Source organism: Calypte anna, chromosome Z, assembly GCF_003957555.1.
Source record: "Calypte anna isolate BGI_N300 chromosome Z, bCalAnn1_v1.p, whole genome shotgun sequence".
Taxonomy (NCBI): domain Eukaryota; kingdom Metazoa; phylum Chordata; class Aves; order Apodiformes; family Trochilidae; genus Calypte; species Calypte anna.
The window spans coordinates 69,859,952-69,880,251 of NC_044274.1; the positions used below are offsets into that span (position 1 = coordinate 69,859,952).

A 20,300-nucleotide genomic window follows, 5' to 3' on the forward strand; every position below is an offset into this window, starting at 1 on the left:
CCAAAGCAAATTTTTTTAGAATTTGTGCTACACAGAGTTCATTTTAACAGAGATATTCTCAAAAATACCTAAAAGACAGACAGGAAATAAACTTTTTAGGCCATGCAATCACTAGGGCTGCTGCAAACACTAAAGAAAGGACTTACCTGACTCCAGTCCAAACTCCAGGTAGTTTTCTGTCACAATGAGAATTGCCATTGCTTTCACAAAGAAGAAAAAACCAAAGGTGACACAGACTGATCTCTCACCTCCATCCTCTACTTTGAAATAATGGGTAGTCAATGAAAACAGTACCTTACTACATGAGAAAAGGTCAAGGAAAATTTCATAAAATATATGTTATCATTTATTTCATAAAATACATTTAAGAATTATAAAGCTGTGTTCTGGTCATCTGCACTAGGGCTGTTCTATGATATGCCATTGTTTTTAAAAAAAAAAAGCAATACGTGTTTAGCCAGTTTCAGGTTAAAATTACAAAATACTGTGAAGCACAAAAGTCATGTACTGGATAGCCAGAAATGCTCTGGAGCATAATTTTGACTTAAGCTTACTTATAGCTCATAGTATTAATACAGACTATTAACCTAGGAGAATTAAACCAGAGATTAAATATAAATTATTACATAACCATCAGTTACATCAATAAGACAACTGTATCCACAATGTGTAATATCCAGCTAAATGAAAAATGCTCTGTCAAATTATGTAACTTAAGTTTCAATAAATCTTAATTCCAAAACACTGCTTTTGAATTCAAGGACTGTGACATCAGGTAAGTGAATAAACACATTTTTAGCAACAAAGGTACAAGTGTTTTTTCCTGGATACACATCCCTAAGGTACACATCCAAACAGCAAGAACAGAACGTTTTAACAACTTCTTCTACCAGTAATGAAATAAATTTTCTCAACTACGAGTACTTTTGCTCATAGGGACTGCAAACCTGCCTTCAAGGAAACTGTGATAAGTGGCATGGGACTCTTGTTTAGATTGCTGCTTAGCTGTTTACTAAACAGAAAATATGAAAAATTAAACCTATTTCTCTACTTTCATATGCATGTGTTCAGGATTTCTCAGGAATCAAAGACCATAAAACAGCACACTTAGTGCCATCTAGGAAAAAAAAATAAATCTGTCTCATACTCATCTTGGGAAAAACCCCCAACCAACAATCTTAGAAACCCCTATATGGTCTGGTATGATATATTAAATCTTTCCATGTTATTCCAGTGCCACAAATATGAAAATATAAGACATTAACTGTTCTGTTATCAAGTTGCTTTTAAAATGTGTACTGAGTATTCTCCTTCTTTTAACTAATTTTTAAACATGATTAGTTGCAAAGTTAAACAGATTAGGATAATTTAGGATAATTATACGTTGTCAAATCCTATTACTATGAACAGCAGCTCATCATAATTTCTTTTTCAAATGGCAGGCAATATCTAGTCCATATTAAATAAAGTACTTGGAGATTACTCAAGATATTACCTGCTTAAGAACAATAACAAGAACACAATAGAGGGGAAAAGGAAAAAACAAAACAAAAAGATTAAGTGCAAACTCTACCTTTTTCCCAGTATGCAGTAAGATATTTATCATTATTGACCTTTTTTTTTTTTAATACAGGAAGTGTTTTAAGATGTAAACTACATTGAAACATGTCTTAGATATCTACTCAGTAAAATACTTGAACAATCAGAAGTTAAGCTCTCAAGAAACTATACAATTATGCAATATCACACTTATTTATTTAACATACATATTGCTGTATTTCATGAATATGCAGAAGTACTCATGCCCACACCATAAAGTGGCCTAAGCAGAGCACCCAGTAACTCGTAAGTTCACACTGATCAACTTTTCACAGAATAAAGGGATCTATCTAAAGGAAGACCTACCACATCTTAAGAACAGGCATATAGGAAGTCAGGTAGACTGTGTTCTGGATCAAATTCTAGCTCAGTTAAAGAAGGCTGTCACTTTCCTTTGCTATGTCATGGATATTTTCCAGAAGTAGCCCATGAAATTTACTATGCTACCAATAATATAAGGTTAAATAAACCCTATATATAAAACCCTGTACAAAAAAACCCCGTATAAAAAACCCCATATATAAAACCCTACATATAAAGCCCTATATATAAAACCTTCCCAGGTAACTGACAGCTTCCCAGATGAGAACTACCCTACTTGTACAATACCACCAACACCCTTCCTAAATACCTTGCCTCTCCAACAGAAACAACTGCAAACAACACTGTTTAAAGATCTGTGTACAAAAAGTTAAGTAACCTGACCTGCTCACCTGTTCTCAATGAGGAATGGTAAATAGCTGTAAAAGTACAGTAAATTACATCAGGCACATGCTACTATTAAGATCAGTCATCTCTCGGTGTTGTCCCCCTTGCTCTATCCTCATGTACTTTCTCCCTCCTCTCAATAAAGCATTTTGTACTTTTACAAACAAAATCCCTGCTTGTAAGCTGGCTGCAACTACTAAATTTAAAATTCTGATCAGTAATTCAGTTTGCTAATGCAGGGCATTCATTCTTACAGAAGCCATCTTTCCAGATTTCAAAATAGCAGAAATCATCAATCTGTGCTATCTACAACAAAGTGTAAATGAGAAATTAAAAAAAAAAAGTCATTAAAACACTCTGACATCACAATGTGTCTTCCCAAACACTAATATTACTTTTGCAAGAAACACTGTGCAGCTCATTTTTTAAGCTAAGAATTCACAATCAACAGGCTGTTACCAATATTCTGTTTAAAAAAACAAATAAATGGAAAAAAAAGGCTCAACATCTTTGTTTTCGAAGACCTTTTGTTACTCCTCTTCAGATACCAAAAGAGAGTGCATGAGACAGGACCAACTAACACTGTATCCTGCAGCCTTTCAAAAATATTAATAACTGAGCAGGTGGTACAGCAGGTCTTGTAAATGCTGCCTCCAAGAAACATGATTTTATCATTCTATGAAGCACTGAGTCTTCTTGAACCTATCTAACCATTCAGTGATTTACTTTTCTGTTTTTAAGAAGAAAAAAAATCAATCAGGAATTTCTCTATCCTGGGAGTATTTCCCCACACTCTCAAATGTGAGGTTGTTGTTGTTCACACTGTAGTGTGTCCAGTGGAACAGGGGTGAGACACAGGAATTCCTGCAATGGATGAACTGAGTGTGAACTGACACTTGAGCATCCACACAGCCTCCCAGGGGTATGTGGCATCTTTCAGAGGTAGCTGCACAAACATTCCAGCACATGAAACACACTGAACACCATCTCAGTTGTTCTTAGCACAACTGCCATCAACATAATGCAAACATGTTCTGGTGCTGGAATTCAAATCCTGAATTTATGTACTACTTAAACTTCTGTAAAAATACTGTTGTATAGACTACATTAATTTCTGATTTTTTTTCTGAATATCTACACTACAAATATGAAAAAAATACAAATACTGGGTAACTGTACGGAATGAAAATATCTGCTTTTGCAAGACGCAGCTGAAAAAAATTCCAATTATCTCTTCCATCGTCTCCTAAGCTTTCTTTTCGGTCATTCTGTCAGCCAAATACTATCATCTCTTCACATGCCACACCCATCATCAAAATACAAAACTGTTTTAGAATTACTTCTTGACATACTACATTGACAGCTTCATCTTTCTTCACTCAAAAACATGTTCTGCCCAGAGGAAGTTATGTTAACATATTTATGGAGATGTTAAGCCTAACAGAAAGTTTAGCCTGTGCTTTCTGGTACTGCTACTATCCCCTCAGACTCCACAGGGTCACACTACTTCATCCCATGAGACCAGGAACCACATAGGTAAATACACCAAGTCCTGCTCAGTATTAGGAAGCAATGACTTCACAAGGATTTCTACAAAATCACCTACTCTCTGCAGAAACCTCCAATAAAAATAAGATTTAATGCCACAGGAAAAAAAAAAAAAAAAAGTAAAAGTTGAACAAGCTGGCAGAAAACCAGTTCTGACCATTTCCTTTGTTTGTATAACTAATCAATGACCGTTCAACAACCTAGTACTGGATAGGTAATTACACAAAGCTATACTTGTATACAATTATTTCCCAGAAGTTATTGCTTTCTGAAAGAAAGAAATGGTCATACACATCAGGCCATTCTTCTCCTGGCTTTTCCAAATTTGCGTAGGTTTTTAGAAGTGCCACATGAATTTTAGACTTTAACTTCTTTCACCTCAACACACTGATAGAAGTCTCTAAGAACTTCCTCTCTAAAGCATAATGCCTACTACCAAAAACTCAAAACAACATTTTGTGCCTTAGACAATGCATGCTTAGATACAAAAATCAGCAACTTCACAGCTTGTTAAATAAAATTCAATTTCTAGCATGTGATCTCATGCTTAATACTGATTTATCTTCCCTTTTAGTCAGGTAGGAAGGCTGGTGAGAAAATATCACTTATATCCTTCTGACAGGCAGTGAAATGTTTGTGTCCTCCAGGTCTAAATGTGCAATTAGAGCTCAGGTGCTTCACCCAGATTAGAATAAAACTGGAAACGTTGGCTTAGGCTCAATGCACATAAAAATAGCAGGTGATACAGAAACAATAAAAAAAAGATGCTAAGAGCTACTTGCATTTTCACACTATTAAGACAGAAAGCTTGCACTTGCCAGACAACTTAGTCTTTTTTAATTACTGGATTTGTTTTTCCTCTGAATTGATGACCAAATGAAAGCATTAATTAGAACTGTATTCAAATAATACTGGAAGGAAGGATTACTGCAGTGGATTTTTGTACAATATGTAATTCATAACTGCTTCATCTCTAGTGGCAATCACTGTGGTATTACTTAAGCTGGCTACAGCTGAGATTTGGGAGATGAAGCAAAGAGGGTGCTGCCACCAATAAACTGAAGTGTTGTGGCTTTAGTATCTGAAGCCTGTTTTCCCATTAACCTCCCCCTCATCCTCAAAATGGGAGTCAAAGGTGTTGGCTTTCTTTTCCAATTCCTTTAAGCAGTAGCTGCCCCTCTCTCTCTCTTTCCCCCTGCCACGACTAAACTAGAATTCCTGACTTAATTCAAACAAAACAAAGGCTGTGAAGCTATGTACTAGCTGTTATATTCACTGTATTAGAGCTACTTCATCATTATAAGAGACAAGCACCAACTTTCCCACAGACTAGAAAAAAAACCTTTTGGACTCTGGATCCATCCACTGGTAAATCGAAAGAGAAATACCTGGTCTGGAAGCAAGCTACCAACAGTCCTTTTTTATTTTATAGAGTGTGAGTTGACTTCCCCTTCTAGCAAGTTTTTACTCATTACAAGGAAAAATTTGGATTATCTTTTATACTTCAGGCTACTTAAAATAAAAGATTTATGCCCTTACCGTAAAGGCAGCACAGATTTTAATATTTACCAAGCACAGACAAGCATTAAGCATATTCAGAACTTTTAGCTGAATAAAACCAAAACAAGTGTTTTTTACATAATACCACAAGCTATTGCCAACACATGCATGCAAAAAAAAGCCCTCAAAAAATCCCAGAGATAGTAAGAATCTCTGCTATAGCACAAGCATTTATGAAGAGTCCATTTTGAATATTCAAATCCTGTACCTACCCTAACTTAACACTTTCTGACTGTCAGCTGTTAGGGAGCAGAGGAGTTACCTAAATTAATTTTCTAACTCAATTTACCATAACTCTTATGTTAAATTAATTTTCTAACTCAATTTACTCATAACACTCTTGCAGGCCCTTAATTCCATGCCCCTGCTTTACCACATCTTTACAAAGCAACTTTCTTCCCTAAAGTGTATGTCTGGATTAGTATGTGGAAAGCATTTCCTAAATACTCTGCTTTTCCTCCTTCAGTTTCAGAGAATGCAACTTTTTCATAAAGCTCTGAAAACGTTCCACTTCAGCTTCTACAACTGCCTATAGGTTTTATTTTCTGTAAACTTTGTAAGAGTGTGTTGAACACATTTTAAAGTTACAAATTAATGCATCTATCTTTGCAATAAATTAGTACATTTTACTGTTTTACAGTACATTTACAATATTACTGTACTACATTCAGGAAGTATGAGATTAAACATATTGAAAGCAAAAATAATGCAGTAAATTGCTTCTCAAAAAAACTATGAAAGCTTTCAGAAATTATCTCTGACTGCCAAACTGGGCAAAACCCAATCAGTCTAGATACACAACATACTATTGGTAAGCACTAACTGTATGTTCATATAATCGTATTTTTTCCATAAATAGTCTGGTATAAATGTTTACATGATACTGATATCAGCATATAAAGAGCATGTACAGCATATACATTAGCCAGCAATGGCACTAGCTTACAAGACCCTTTTACCAGATGTTTGTGTAACCAGCCAATCAACAACAGAAAGCTTTATGTGAATTGCAGAATGATGCAAAATATTGGGAACAGATAAGAGTGGTTTGATTAAAAAACAAAACAAAACCAAAACAAGTTAAAAAAAAACAACAGAGAAGGATACACTGCAAAAGCCAAGACAAGCAGACACCAGACTACACTGATATTCATTTCCTGTGAGGGCTTCACAAGGCTGTAGTAGGCTTCAGTCACCACGTACACAACTGTGGCTGCAACAGTGAAATCCACCAACCACTGATATTCCGGAAAATAATGCAGTGCTGAAAAACACAAGTTTGCAGATGTTAAAGGTTTGACATTTTAATACAGTTCTTTCATATATAAAATGGAGTGACAATTAAAAAACGTTTTCAATTGGCTGACGCCGAGGTAGAACCACGCCACCCAAAGGAAGAGCAACAACAGCAAAAAAGCCACATATTTTTTAGTTACCAACCTGAACATTACTTTCTTGTTATTTGATACTTGACTACTACTCAAATTCACAAAGCTAAACAATTTCTCTATTACATAATCTCAGCTTTTATACATTAAAATCCTCAATTCAGAAAGCATACTTAAATCAAATCTCAGCATCACAACAGAAAATGGTTCTCTAGGAAAGTCTAGCTGGAACTCCAGGTGAGAGGTTTTTTCACCCTCTGCCAAAGATTAAAAGCTTGTTGGCAAAGATTTAAAATACTATTTATAATCATTTTTTCCCTAAAACAAACAAACAAAAAAGTGTCAAAGATACTGATGGTTTAGACTTCCCTATTTTGTTAATATTTCCTATACAGAAACAGATCAGTCTAAATTTCACTGTAAAAACTCTGGGCATCATTTTGTATTGCAAGCAGGCTCAGTGGTGTGAAAGAGGGAGCTCCTGTAGGTGCTGGGAATTGCATAAAAACAATTTATGACAACAAAGTGCAGGCAGTCCCTCCCCAACACTTTCCTTACACCTACAATTTTAAAAGTCACGAAACATTAGTGAGCATTTTCTGTTGACTAAAAACTACCTGATTTCAAACACATGAAACAGCCCAAACCCAGACCCTAAACTTATTTTTAAATAATGGTTAGATTCAATACAAGATTGTATGCTTTTTAAAGACAGTTAAACCCTCCACTCTGTATTTATGAATACTCAAGGAAACAGTTAAATCTCTCTAATTTCAAGCAAATAACACTAATGGAAACTTGTGAGTGCTTTAATTATGTGCCAGATTTTAAAAGCTCTGCATTTCTGTGTATTTTAAACACTGTCTCTGATAATTTAGGAAATCTCCTGCATAGCACTATGCTTCCTCTTTATGCATAGAACCCACGTATATAAAAACATACACAGGAAGAAAACACGCATCACACATAACTAAATACCCATAAATGAGTTTTCTTTAACAGAACAACTGCCTATGACTAAAAGATTACCATTTAAAAACATAGCAACTTCCAAAACACTTTAATGCTGCTTGTTTCTGTACTGCCACTTTTGGTTTCCAAGCATTTGACCTCAGCGATTCAGACGTGTTGTTGAAAGGTCTGTATTTCAAAATGCTACAGCACATTTCCTACTTTTAACAAGCAGAAAGTGCTTCAATAATATCTGCCACTTGTCACTTCCTTGTACAAAGCTATGATCTTTATTTGAAATAGACTATGACGTGATCTTTTAAGTGTTGCCTTACATTGCTACGAATGCCTGATGTAACAATAGAGGTACTTTATGTAGATTTCACTTACTTTATGTTACTTCACTTACTTTAATGTTACTTTTGTCTAATTGCTATTAAGATGTCACTCATAGTACAACAAAGAAGAGTTAGCCCTTGCCCTCCCACTTGTATTTATTATCAGTTGTAGTTCCATTAATTCATTGTCTATAAAAAAATATATATTCCAGCATTCATTTCAAACAAATACTTTATAGAAAGAATATGGATAGATTTGAAATAACATCCTATTGTCTGCATCTACTTATTCTTACCAATAGTGTCCCTTTCAGTCACAGATTTTGTTTCCAGATGAAGATCAATGTCTTTTGGAATGGTTAGGGGTTTGTTTTCAATATGACCATTGTATTTTCTGTAAAAATAAATAACAGATAATACAAATACATGTTATAACGCATTATTGGAAAATAAACACTTTTTTTAAGAAAAAGTGCATATCACTTTTCTGCCAATGTAAAATGCATACCACTATTTTATCTAGATAGCTAAAAGCATGAATTCAACTTCAAATCTTGAAAAACAACAAAGTATGTCAATGTTTCCTAGCTTTACCTTGCAAGGCTCTGCCACAGCAGTGTAGTTTGGATTTAAATGGCTTTCATATGTTGCCACCTGAGCAAGTATTTGGGAAAGACCCAGTGGGACTTCAGCCCACTGATTTTCTCTGTTTAGGGAGCTACAAGTAAGTTCCCAGTCTCAAAGTTTAGCAATGCAAAGACAGCTACAAAGTAGAATATATCCACCATGCCACACCCTACAGATACCCTGAAGAATATCAAAGTCATCTGAGACTTTTTAACTGAGCCCTAGACCAGGATGCTGAAGTGGATGACCAGGATGCAGGAATGTTAGAAGTTTCTGGACTGAAACTAAGTAAAAAAGACAGATAGACTTAGCAGTATTAACTTATTAAACATTCATTGGAAATAACAGCAAGCAGTAACCTACCTTAGAAGACACGTGATATGGACAAAAATAATTTAAAAAAAAAAAGCAAATTTCCTAAAAAAGCATTAGGTCTTCATGTCACAAGTGGATGAATAGCAAATACATAACACAGGCTGGATCAACCTAGAACCTCAAAGATCCATCCTACTGGACCTCAAAGAGAGATCAGAGATAGTTTTCCATTCAGAAAAGATATGTGTGGGAATACCCTTATTTCAACAGACTTAAATTTAAAATTGAAAATTAATTTTAAAATTTAAAATTTACTTGTTTCCATTGATACCCTGGTTATGAAAACAATAATAAAACCATTTATAGCAGTATTGATAGCAGTCCTGGAGGTCCAATACAACTTCAAAAGGAATGATCCATCCTGATGTCTTTAAGGAGACAGAAATTACCTCACGATAAAACATCAAGGAGCATCAAGGCTCATTTGCTCCTATCATACAGGTGACAACTTGTAAGGTGACTGAGGGCTGATCCTCACACTGATGAACCCCTCCTGATGTCCTGAATTAAGCAGCCTGAGGATAGTCTGAACCAAGGACTGCATCTTCCAAAACCAGAGTTTTTCAAAACCTATGAGAATTTGCTTTATCCCTTCTGAAATCAGTCTGAAATTTGTTGAGCTGTGTTGTCTCTCATGGAACCAAGTTCCACAATGTATGTCCCAAATCAAGATGTCTTTAAATCTACTCTAACATCACTTGGTACCTCCTTGTATAACCTAGTAATGAGGTTACTACTCCCTATCTACCCTCTGGTGAGCAATGGATACATACTGGTTGTCAGCTCCCTAAATAGAAAGCCTTAAGGTTCTTCTCCTTGTGTGGAAACCTTTCTTCTAGCCACCACCAATCCCTTTGCAAGTTCTATTGAATCATCTTTGGAATAAAGTATAAATAATACATTTGTCTCGTACGTATAAGATGTAGTTAGACTGCTTCCCTAATTGTTGGTTAGAAGGAACACATCTTGAAGGAATCATTTCTCACAGCAAAGATACATCTAAAGGCCACAAAATATGACATATTTAGAGTGGAAGCTCATTTTCATTTGTAGCTCTGAAGCTACACCCAATCACAATCTCCACTTTCCTGAAAACAAATGGAAGAAAACAGGATTCTCTCACAAGAACCTGTCAGATGAAACTGGGCTGAGAGATTGCCATTACTAAATGGAGTAAATCTTACTTCATCATTATTCAGTTATCAAAGGAGATCAGAAAATGTTTCTTTAGGTTAGGGAAAAAAAGAAAGAAAAAAAAAATCAAACCTAAACCCCTAAATAGCTAGAAGGAAACAGTAAACTCTGCTAGACTGTAGGATAGCACTTTTTAAATTAGAATGGACAGGTGGATTTTCCAAAGGAAGATAAGTTGTTGGGACATAAGTATTAAAAAGAAATTCAATAAATCATGAACTTATTTTTAAGGAATGACATTGTCTTGGCTAATTTGCAGGATGAGAATACAAGCACAATTAATCTTTAATTTTTTTCAGGAGATACTAATTCTTAGCATCACCCAAAGCACACAGATTTTAATGGACAAACTTAAAGTGAAGGTAGGAATCTAAACCATTACTAAATAAAAAAATATCAGGTGCTCAAGCCTAAAGAAGTCCCCAGTACTACTCAGTCACTTCTTGAGTGCTTGCAAACTTCTTTGTGCTTCCCAGACCCCAGTCCTTCACGTTTTCCTACTGGGTACAGCCACAAGTACCATCATCTTGTATGGTATGAGACCATTTTGATACCTGAGACCATTTCAGCTAAACAACATTTGGTGTTCCTACACTTCATTTATGCCAAGGCATACATAATCCATGAGACAGAATGAAAATACACCCATGACCATTGACAGCTTTAATTCAAAGTAATTCATAGTAACTTTGGACCTTTTCATTAGCCCAACGATTTAATGCGGCACAGGACATTCTGAACTAGAAAATCTGCCTAATATTCATGTGCTCTTACAAAGTACAGCATAATATACTGAATTTTAATATGCTTTGAATAAAATGGACAAGTTGACCCTAAAGCTCATTTTCAAGCAAGCTCCTTAGATCTCCTTATAATTACTTCATACTGGAAAAAGCATTTGTTTATCAGCAGCTACTACATTTTGCAAGACTATAGGCTTGACAAAGCAAACCCTTCATCTAGAAGAGACACAGGAACAATCAAATAGACACATCTTTAATTCCTCTTTAATTCCCCTACACCATCTGTTTCGTATCTCCTTGGCTCACAGGAGCAGTGCATTCCATTTTGTGCAGACTCAGAAGGTACATCCAGACCAACTCAACAGGAACAACTCCTACTTTGTATTTCTTCTCCAACAACAGCCACTTCTTTAGAGAACACGAGGTATTTTTGACTAAAAAGTGTTATTATTCATTCTTCTGTTACAACAACAAAGCAAAGGAATCATTTAAGCTTTGACAATTACCACCCTGGTTTCTTGGATGCTCCATATACCCAGTGATTAACATTTACCCTAATGCAAACAACTACCTACAGCTATTACAGCTGCATGCTCCTAGTGACATGTTAATTCAGCAAGAAAACTACACCATTATAGTAACTAAATCACATCAATAATATTTGGCTGTGTAGACATGAAAACACAGCATCACATTTGAAACTTTAAACAGAGAAGTTCAGTAACTAAAAAAGGACTTAACAAATACATGGCAGACATGTGATACAGGTTCCTACTAAATTTCACAGGAAATTTTCCAAATATTACAAAATGTAAGTTTTTGTGTCAGTATACACTAAGATGGAATTCTTTCACTCAGCTGAGTGCATGTAATTGTTCTGGTGAAAGTGACAACACGTTTTAGATGGAAAAAATCTGGCAAGACTGAGGAGAGCCCATTAAAAGCAACAGACAATTATTATTTCATAATGAGGTTGTGGTTTTCTGTTTCAGACAGCTATGGGTGGACTTACAGATATGTATTTAATTTCACATATGAACAATTGTTATTAGTTAGACAGTTTTAAGTTGTAGTGCTACTTAAAATCATTTTGCCTCACTCTGTTATAGAGAACTGCCACATAAAATGAGGTTCTGAATTTTAAAGACTATTGCAACAAGCATGTAACAAAAAAAACCTACTAAGTATTAAAGGAATAACAACTTTTTTACCTCAAAGTGTAGCAAGCAAGGTTGCTAACCATATACCCTGAGAACTACAAAAGATGGGGGAAACCAGTTCGTGGATACTACGAGTCCATACTGGAATAAAGAAAAAGTATTACAGGAAAGCTCCTATGTCATCAAAAAGAAAGTCAAGGAAAGACTGTGTTTCAAACACAGTCAGTTCACCAGTCTTGAATCAACACAGCAGTTCTTGGTTCTTGCCACAGTTTTACCTCAGGAAGGCTGTTCCAGAACATTCCACATTAATGTTCCACATTAAGCTGACAGACAGCTATCCCCTCCCTCTCAGTCACCTTTTTGCTAGGTTAAACAAGACAAGCTCTTTTAGTCCCCTCTTTTAAGACAGACTTTGTTTCCTGGGTGATCCTAGATGCCCTCTGTTCATCTGTTCATGTACAAATCCATTTTTCCTGACCAGGAATGATCAGAACTGCACATAGTAATCCAGATAAAGTTTTACACTGGTGCCTTGTCCAAGAGGATTAATATTGCCCTATGTCTTCTACTAGAAATATCTCACCTTATACATCCTAGAAGCACATTTTTTTTTCCACAGCTGAGTAAGAGTGGGGACTCATTAGTAATCCTACATTGAACTAATAGATTCAAATCTTTCTTCACTTGCTTCAAAATTAAAAGCTCCAATCCTATAGATTTGCTTTCCTCAGTTTTTCACCCAAATGAATACATTCACACAAAAAAACTTCCTTGACACCAAACTAGCAACTTCAGACCAGTTTTGTGAACCATAAATTAACCAGTTCTACACAACTTGGTCACATTCACCTCTCTTAAATTGGAAGAACACAGTATGATACAGAGCTGTGACATTTAATGCAAGCAGGACACTCATATGCAATAACAGTTTCTAATTCACACAAAAATAAAGGTTGGTGGGCAAAGGTATTGTAAATTGTTATATATTATAACAAGTCCTTACCTATCTTTTTTGCTCTTCCCTCTTTGTTTCCCTGCAAGAATCCGTAGTTCATCTTCAGTAGGATGCTGATACCACCTTAAACTAAACAAAACAAAATATCAAGGAAAACAATCTCAGTATTAGTGTCTTGGTCGTTTTTTTTAAAAAAACCTGCCCATCAATATAAACCTATATGCATATTAAAACACTGGTCACTTGCCACACTTCAGCAATGAAATTGCTAAAACTTTTGAAGGGAGCGCCACCCTGCAGGAAGACCTGGACAAGACTGAGGAGTAAACTAATAAAAACCTTCAGAAGATCAACAGAGATAAATAAAACATCTTAGGCAGACTACACCTAACATCAATATTCTTTTCCTAAGCACCTCCTCTGTGGTATTTTCAACTCCCATTATAACTTCTACTGAAAAAAAAAAAAAAAAATCACTAATTTACATGTAGCTCAGCTTCAAGTTTTTCCACTTCCACCAGCCAATGCACCATCAATTGCTCATTTATGTAAAAGGCAAGTGCCAAGAAATTTCTGAATAAAAAAAACAAAGATGGATAAGTCTCTAGGGCACTACATTTTATGTTATTCTCTAAACATTTCAGAAATCTGGCAGAAACAAGATCTTTTCCACATTCAGCACAGGAGCATTGTTGTCCAGATGCAAGAAGGAGGTCACTCTGACCTCTATGCTGAAAAGCTGAGGCAGAGGAGCCCAGGTATAAAAGAGAACAGACTCAGAAAATTTATCTGTATTTATGTAGTTATTTATTATACGTATTACTAGACATATATATATGTATTTATGTATTTATATATTAAGTACCTTTTCCAGATTAGGAGGCCACTAATTGGTGACACAGATAAACACAAGGAAATAATTAGATATGATAATGGAACCCACAGCTATCAGTGCTTCTCATGTTAAGAAAACCTCATAAAGCAGGACCAGTGAATTCTACAATGATGATTTAGAGGTCATGTAACTTCCAATTTCAGAACTAGAGAGGGTAAATCTTGAAAATAATCATCAGACTCAAATAACTTCAATAAGACTTCAATAACTTGATAAGACTTGATACCCAGGTCTGTTTTGGGAAGGCTTCTGTCCCAAGGGGAAGTCTGGTCCACCCATCTTTAATATTCACAAAATTTGGCCTTTTATGTTAATACAAAAAAATGTTATCATTCTTCATGGAGCATTGTCTACGCAATAAATACTGCAGAAGGCTCAGTGCTACAAGACCCGTGTTAAAAGCAGAAAGAGTCCTTAATGCAAGCAGCCAGGAGAAGCAATACTATTCATCTATTCATCTTTTTTTTTCCAGACAGTGCCAAGGACACTTTATCTGTGTACATGTGCTGCAAGGCACACTGGATAAAGACCACAAGAAAGAATAGGTAAGACTGTAATGAAAGGTGTCTGTCAGTAAATATAGAGTCTTCTGGCAGAGCTTAACAGACCCCTCTGTCCTGGTACTGCCCTTGACACTACACGAAACCTGGCTAAGGTGAGGGAAGAGGGAATGAACAAAAACAGGTGGAAAGATGATCCTGGAAGTCCCTTCCTACCTGACATGCTCTGGAAAATGGTGCAGCAAAAATACAACACAAGAAAAGCTCCCATTTCTGGCAATTTAAATTTTGGTTTAATGAAGCATTAAACAGGCAGTTGCAGAATGCTCAGGGACTCAAGCTAGGGTGAGTCGCAAAGAAAGCAGTGAAAGGAGAAGTTATGTTTCCAAAAGGAGGGAGGGTAGATTTAGGTTAGATATTAGGAAAAGAATCTTCACCATGAGGGTGGTAAGATACTGAAATAGGTTGCCTAGGAAGGTTGTTGATACCCCTTCCCTGGAAGGGTCTAAGGCCAGGTTGGGTGAGGCTTTGTGCAACCTGATCTGGTGGGAGGTATCCCTGCCCATGTTGGATCTTGATAATCTTTAAGGTCCCTTCCAACCCAAACCATTCAATGATTCTAAAAACAATCTGGTTAACAGGGGGGTTCCAAAAACCTGTGTTTGTAGGTACTGCTGGGCTAAAGAATCAGCTGATGATGGGATTTCTTCAAGAGAAAAAAGAACTTTAGCACCAACCAATAAAACGTCTCAGAGATTTGAACCGTTTCACACTGCAAATTTCCCTTGGAGTAATTCATGAGCAGTTCAAAAACTGAAAATGGCAGCTACTACAGACTGCATTAAACATGGAGTTCTGAGGAGGAGAAAAGGGGGTGAATTGTGTTTCTGGGGGTTTTTTTGAGGCATCAGTAAAAGTGAAAATTGTTTCATTAATTTCTTTTTATCATTTGGTCCCAGGTGAAAAAAAATTGCTGGTTTTGCAATTTTCTGAAAACTTTGCACATAAAGATATTTGTTAAGACTGAGAATCACACAGATAATCAGAGCATCTACCTTTTCATCTGAGAAGACAAACTACAATTGAGAACCTAACTTCTTTCTATCTTAAATACAAGCTACAGGACGTGAATAAAACTTGAGGAATAGTCTTCTAATTCATCATTCATCATCTCCCAGATCTGAAAGTGCCAGAAGTAGTTCAGTAATGATGAAAACCACCTATGTTGGAAGCTAACTTTTCACAAGCTTTTCTGCACAGATGGGAGAAATTGTACCTATTACAACAGGACATAATTCTTGTTCATACTAACACATAGACCACAAATTGCAATTAATGACAATAAAAGAGTAAAAGAATATGTTGCAACTGATTCATAGATACAATTAATTGGATACCAGAATCTGGGGACTTTTTAGTTAATAAACCTTATGCAACTTGCATTTAAAATCTCAAAGCCAAGAGACAAAATATTTTCATAAAGGCAGAGCTTAAATGGTATTTTGTATCTGCTATAGCTTATATGTATTTAAAACTGAGCTCCCACAACTGATACCTCTGTGGCTTTGACATTTCCAAGTTAGTCTGAATGGCAACAGCAGCAAAGATATGCCCCAGTTAATCTGAATGAAGGTCATTAATGAATGCACAAAAACCTTCCATTTTCTCCTGTCTTCCTGAGGTGAACTGAAAGCAGAACACAACTGAGCAACTTAAAGCCAGAATTTTGGTAGAAAATGTTTTACTAGTTAAAAAATGTGAAGGCCTATGCAGATACAATGCAGATGACTGACTTCAATAATTAAAAATATTCAAATTCTGTTCAAACTCTGAAAAAATAACATTTATTGAAAAAAATCTGTGTTTCTTTACAAATTTAAGCAAATAGTTTCTCAATATGCAATGATAGCTGTTCATTCTGTAAATGACTAAACCTTATGTCTACCTGTTCTAACAATGCTAAATTTTGAAGGGTCTGTTTCCTTTTAATGGATTGTGAGTGTGCACATAAAGGCACAGTTGGAATCAACTGGTCACTTAGGAGTTGGTGGCTTGCTTGGTAACATGTTTATCCTGCCTTCCATCTGGAAAGGGCTCTGTATACATCCCAGACTATCTTGCTTAGAAAATCCCCCCCAACACTTTGGAAGAAAGACATGCCAAGTAACTTTAAATAAAATAAAAAAACTTTAAAAAAAAACAAAGAAAGAATTAAAAAAAAGTTTTGGGAAGAAAGAACTATCAAGTATGCTGAAGTAAACTGACAAAGGAAAGTATGAGCAGGCAGTAGCTCTCCCCAGGAAAGTGGACTGGTTAAGAGTGGGCCTGCCTGTGCCTACCCCTTATGTGTGTAAAAAAACCTTCACCCACACAGGTATGTCAAGGAAAACACAGTTGGAAAAAGACAAAGGAAAAAAGGTTAACACAGAAGACTATTTGTGAGCCAAACTTAGAAGACTTTTTTTTATTTTTATTTCCTGTTATTAAAATTCTTGTTGCAGTGAAGCTTCTGACTTATTTTTATTTCTGGAATACAGAATTATTTCTGACTCTTAACATAATTCTTGTATTCAGGAGGTTATTCACAATGACTGAAATTACTATGCAATGAAACAGTTACAAGATAAATAGAACTGTGAAAAGCAACAATGAGATTTTTAAGGCTACTAACATGAAAGGCAGTAATAAGACTCCCCTTGACTCCAGTGGGAACAGAATTCCATCAGCTCAAGTGCAGAAATCCTTCTTTATGTATTTATCAATTTGCAGGTGTGCAAAGATAAAAGGAGGAATGGATTATGGGAAACATTTGAACAGCAAACCTCACCCTATGTCTGGCATAAGGCATGCCTTAGAACAAGGATAGAGAAAGTGAGAACTTCACAAGAACAAAGAACATGGGCATAATATTTGGCAAATCTTGAAAAAGAGCAATTAAATATTTAATTTTTTTTATTAAAATTTAAGTAAATCTTAAATGGGACAAAAAAATAGAAAATTTTATTTGAATAATTGCTGATAAAAACACAATGGTAGTTGCACACCAATGTTACATACAGTGGTATGTAATTTCATATTCATTAATGTAATAATCTTTTTAGAGCACAGAAAAGTGGCACCTTACAGATGTTGTCAACAACAAAACTTCAGAGATAAATTAAAAATATGATTCCTGTTATTCACGTGGCAATTACAGTTTTCCATTATACCTAACCAACAGATACCTAACACCTATCAAAACAACATTTAAGGTCATTTTTCATTACCAGCTCTTTGGGTGACAAGATGGGAAAACATCAAAATGATGTGATTCTGAGATACAGAGGGAAAAGGCAATGGCAAAACAAACAGGACTGGTTAAGATTCCTATGGAGCACCTCATTATGCAAAGCTACTCCTTCAGGAATCAGAGTAGAGATTTGGTACTCTCAAAATTTTAACAAGTACAAAAGACAGCACTCTGCCTTGTAACCACACAAAGTTTTTTTTTCTTCCCAAATGTAAAAACACAGTGCCCATGATTCTTTTAATACTTAAGATACTGATTTATATTCAAAACAGCTGCTGGTTTGCGTGATTATTGTGGATACAGCTACAAAGGAAATGCTCCCCTTGCAACTCATTATGTTTGTTTGATCTATTGTTACGAGGAGGTAGTGCATTGAAATTTATATTAATCCAGTCCTATGAAATACTAAAAAAAACTAATAAAAAAACTAAGCACTCTTATATTCAAGGCTAATCAGCAAGTGGATTATCAAGAACTGAAACAAAGTAGAGGGAAAAAAAAACTTTCAGTGATTCAGTCTCTTATATTTAAAAGTATGCAGCTTGTGGCTTTAATCAGGTTAGAGCTGGACAACATATAACTTTATAGCTGATACAATAGCAACAAACAGTCTTGTTCTTTTACAGCAACACTATCTTCAGACATTGAGCCTTTAAGTCAGGTGTCACAGTGCTACGGTAATAAATTTAAGAACACCAGTGTGTTTTTCAAGAAAATAACCTAAATTAGTATGTTTTGCTGATACTACTCTAATGCATAATTTTATTACCATATTCACACACAGTATAGCAACTGTTTCTCATCTTACCTGCCACTACAGAGAAGCCAACGAGCAAGAGAATAGTGAGGTATGATCTTCTGTATGACACTAGCCATTACCATGGTAACCACCAACTGTACACCTATCACACCCTGTAGAGGAATAATTTAATGATAAGTCAGTATGAGTTTTAGAGGACTGATGAAGTACCTTTAAAAAGAAAAATAAATTAAAACCACCTTGTATGGTAAGGATAATATTTTTTTTCTCTCTTTAAACCAGAGGGGGGAGGGGAGGTCGAAATAACATGCTGTATCAGTTTTCAAGAAATTGCCTGGAACTTGCTATCACCACTTACATATTTTTATCAAAGGGAAAAGGCATAGCCAAGTCTAAGGTCAGTACCACATGGCCCCCGTTTCACTGTCTCTAAGGCCACAAGTGGACGTGGCATTTCACAAGATATCCTGCCTTAAAATTACATCACTGATTACAACCTTGGGTTTTTGTGGTCTCCTCTGTTCTGACATGATTTAACAGCAGAGACCACAGAAACCCAAAGGAATGAACAACAATTTACATCTACACCGTGAATTTTTCAGCCTCTGATTAGTGCTGAGCATTTTCTCCTCATCAGACTCCAGGCACGGGTGGTGAAGGGAGGTCAGGACACACCAGAATCTGCACATCTTCACTCCTATGTCCACCTCCTGATCAGAATTTGGCACTTGAGTAGAGTCAGCATCTCATTCCCAATCACTCAGCAAGCTTTAATTCTGACCATCAGTTGTTGCTGAGTTTTATTTTAAAACACTGAGTGAAATATTGCATCACATTACTTTGTGTCTGGCACGTGAAATTCTATCAACACCATGAAAAAAACCCAGCATGAAGCATGTACACTGTATCTCCTCCATTTACATGCAAAATTTTTATTATTATAACATCACAAGAGAGAAAAGAGAACCACTGAACACAGATAAGCAAAGGAAATTTACAAAAATATGCAAGTAGCTAACATTCAAGTATCAAGTATCTAAGTATAACACACGCAAAAACACACTAAGTATCAACCAAATAAGGCACTTCTGAAGTTTTTCAGAATATTTATTCATGAAACTTCTTAAATCAGCACCAATGTTCCACATTTAAGTGTTGGCACATAAAAGTCCATAGCCACTTTCCTTCTCAGATTTCAACTTTCAGACATTGCTGTTCACTAAATTACAAACAAAATATTTCCCCCTGTAACTGCTGAAGTTGGGAATTACTCTTCAGCAGCTTTGCTATAGAAGGTCAGGATGCAAAAGCAATTCTATACATGGAAGCAGTGTGCAATTAACCATTGGCAAAGACAACATGGATAAGCCCATCCATGAGAAACATTCAACAATCCCCAAAGGAAGAAGATTCAACACCTCACTGGCTGCAGAGCATGCAGCAGTGCCATAGTTCAAACACACCCTCTCCCACCTAGAATACCTGTTCTCTTGGAGGAAATTTAACCACAGGTTTTTAACAGGAGTTCCTCTCCATGCATAAACAATCCATCAGGGAAAGAGCAATTCTTACAGAATGGTGAAAGAGCTGAGGCTGGTAAGGATCTCTGGAGATTACCTACCTGGACCTCTCTTGTTCAGAACAGGGTCAATTAAGGCAGGTTGCTCAGAAGCAAGTGTTCAGTCAGGTACTGAATGTCTCCAAGAA

General features: G+C 35.9%; 1 protein-coding gene across 2 annotated transcripts in view; it reads right to left on the reverse strand.

Moving 5' to 3' along the window:
- TMEM161B (transmembrane protein 161B) overlaps window positions 1–20,300 on the reverse strand; it is a 40,150-nt gene that overhangs the window by 10,908 nt on the left and 8,942 nt on the right. For both annotated transcript variants that reach the window (XM_030467273.1, XM_030467272.1), the window contains exons 2-6: window positions 18,642–18,745; window positions 13,198–13,278; window positions 8,389–8,486; window positions 6,523–6,679; window positions 147–298 (exon numbers count right to left, since the gene is read on the reverse strand). In XM_030467273.1, coding sequence (XP_030323133.1) covers window positions 147–298; window positions 6,523–6,679; window positions 8,389–8,486; window positions 13,198–13,278; window positions 18,642–18,715 — 562 coding nt within the window. In that variant the 5' untranslated portion in view covers window positions 18,716–18,745. The remainder of the gene's footprint in view (window positions 1–146; window positions 299–6,522; window positions 6,680–8,388; window positions 8,487–13,197; window positions 13,279–18,641; window positions 18,746–20,300) is intronic.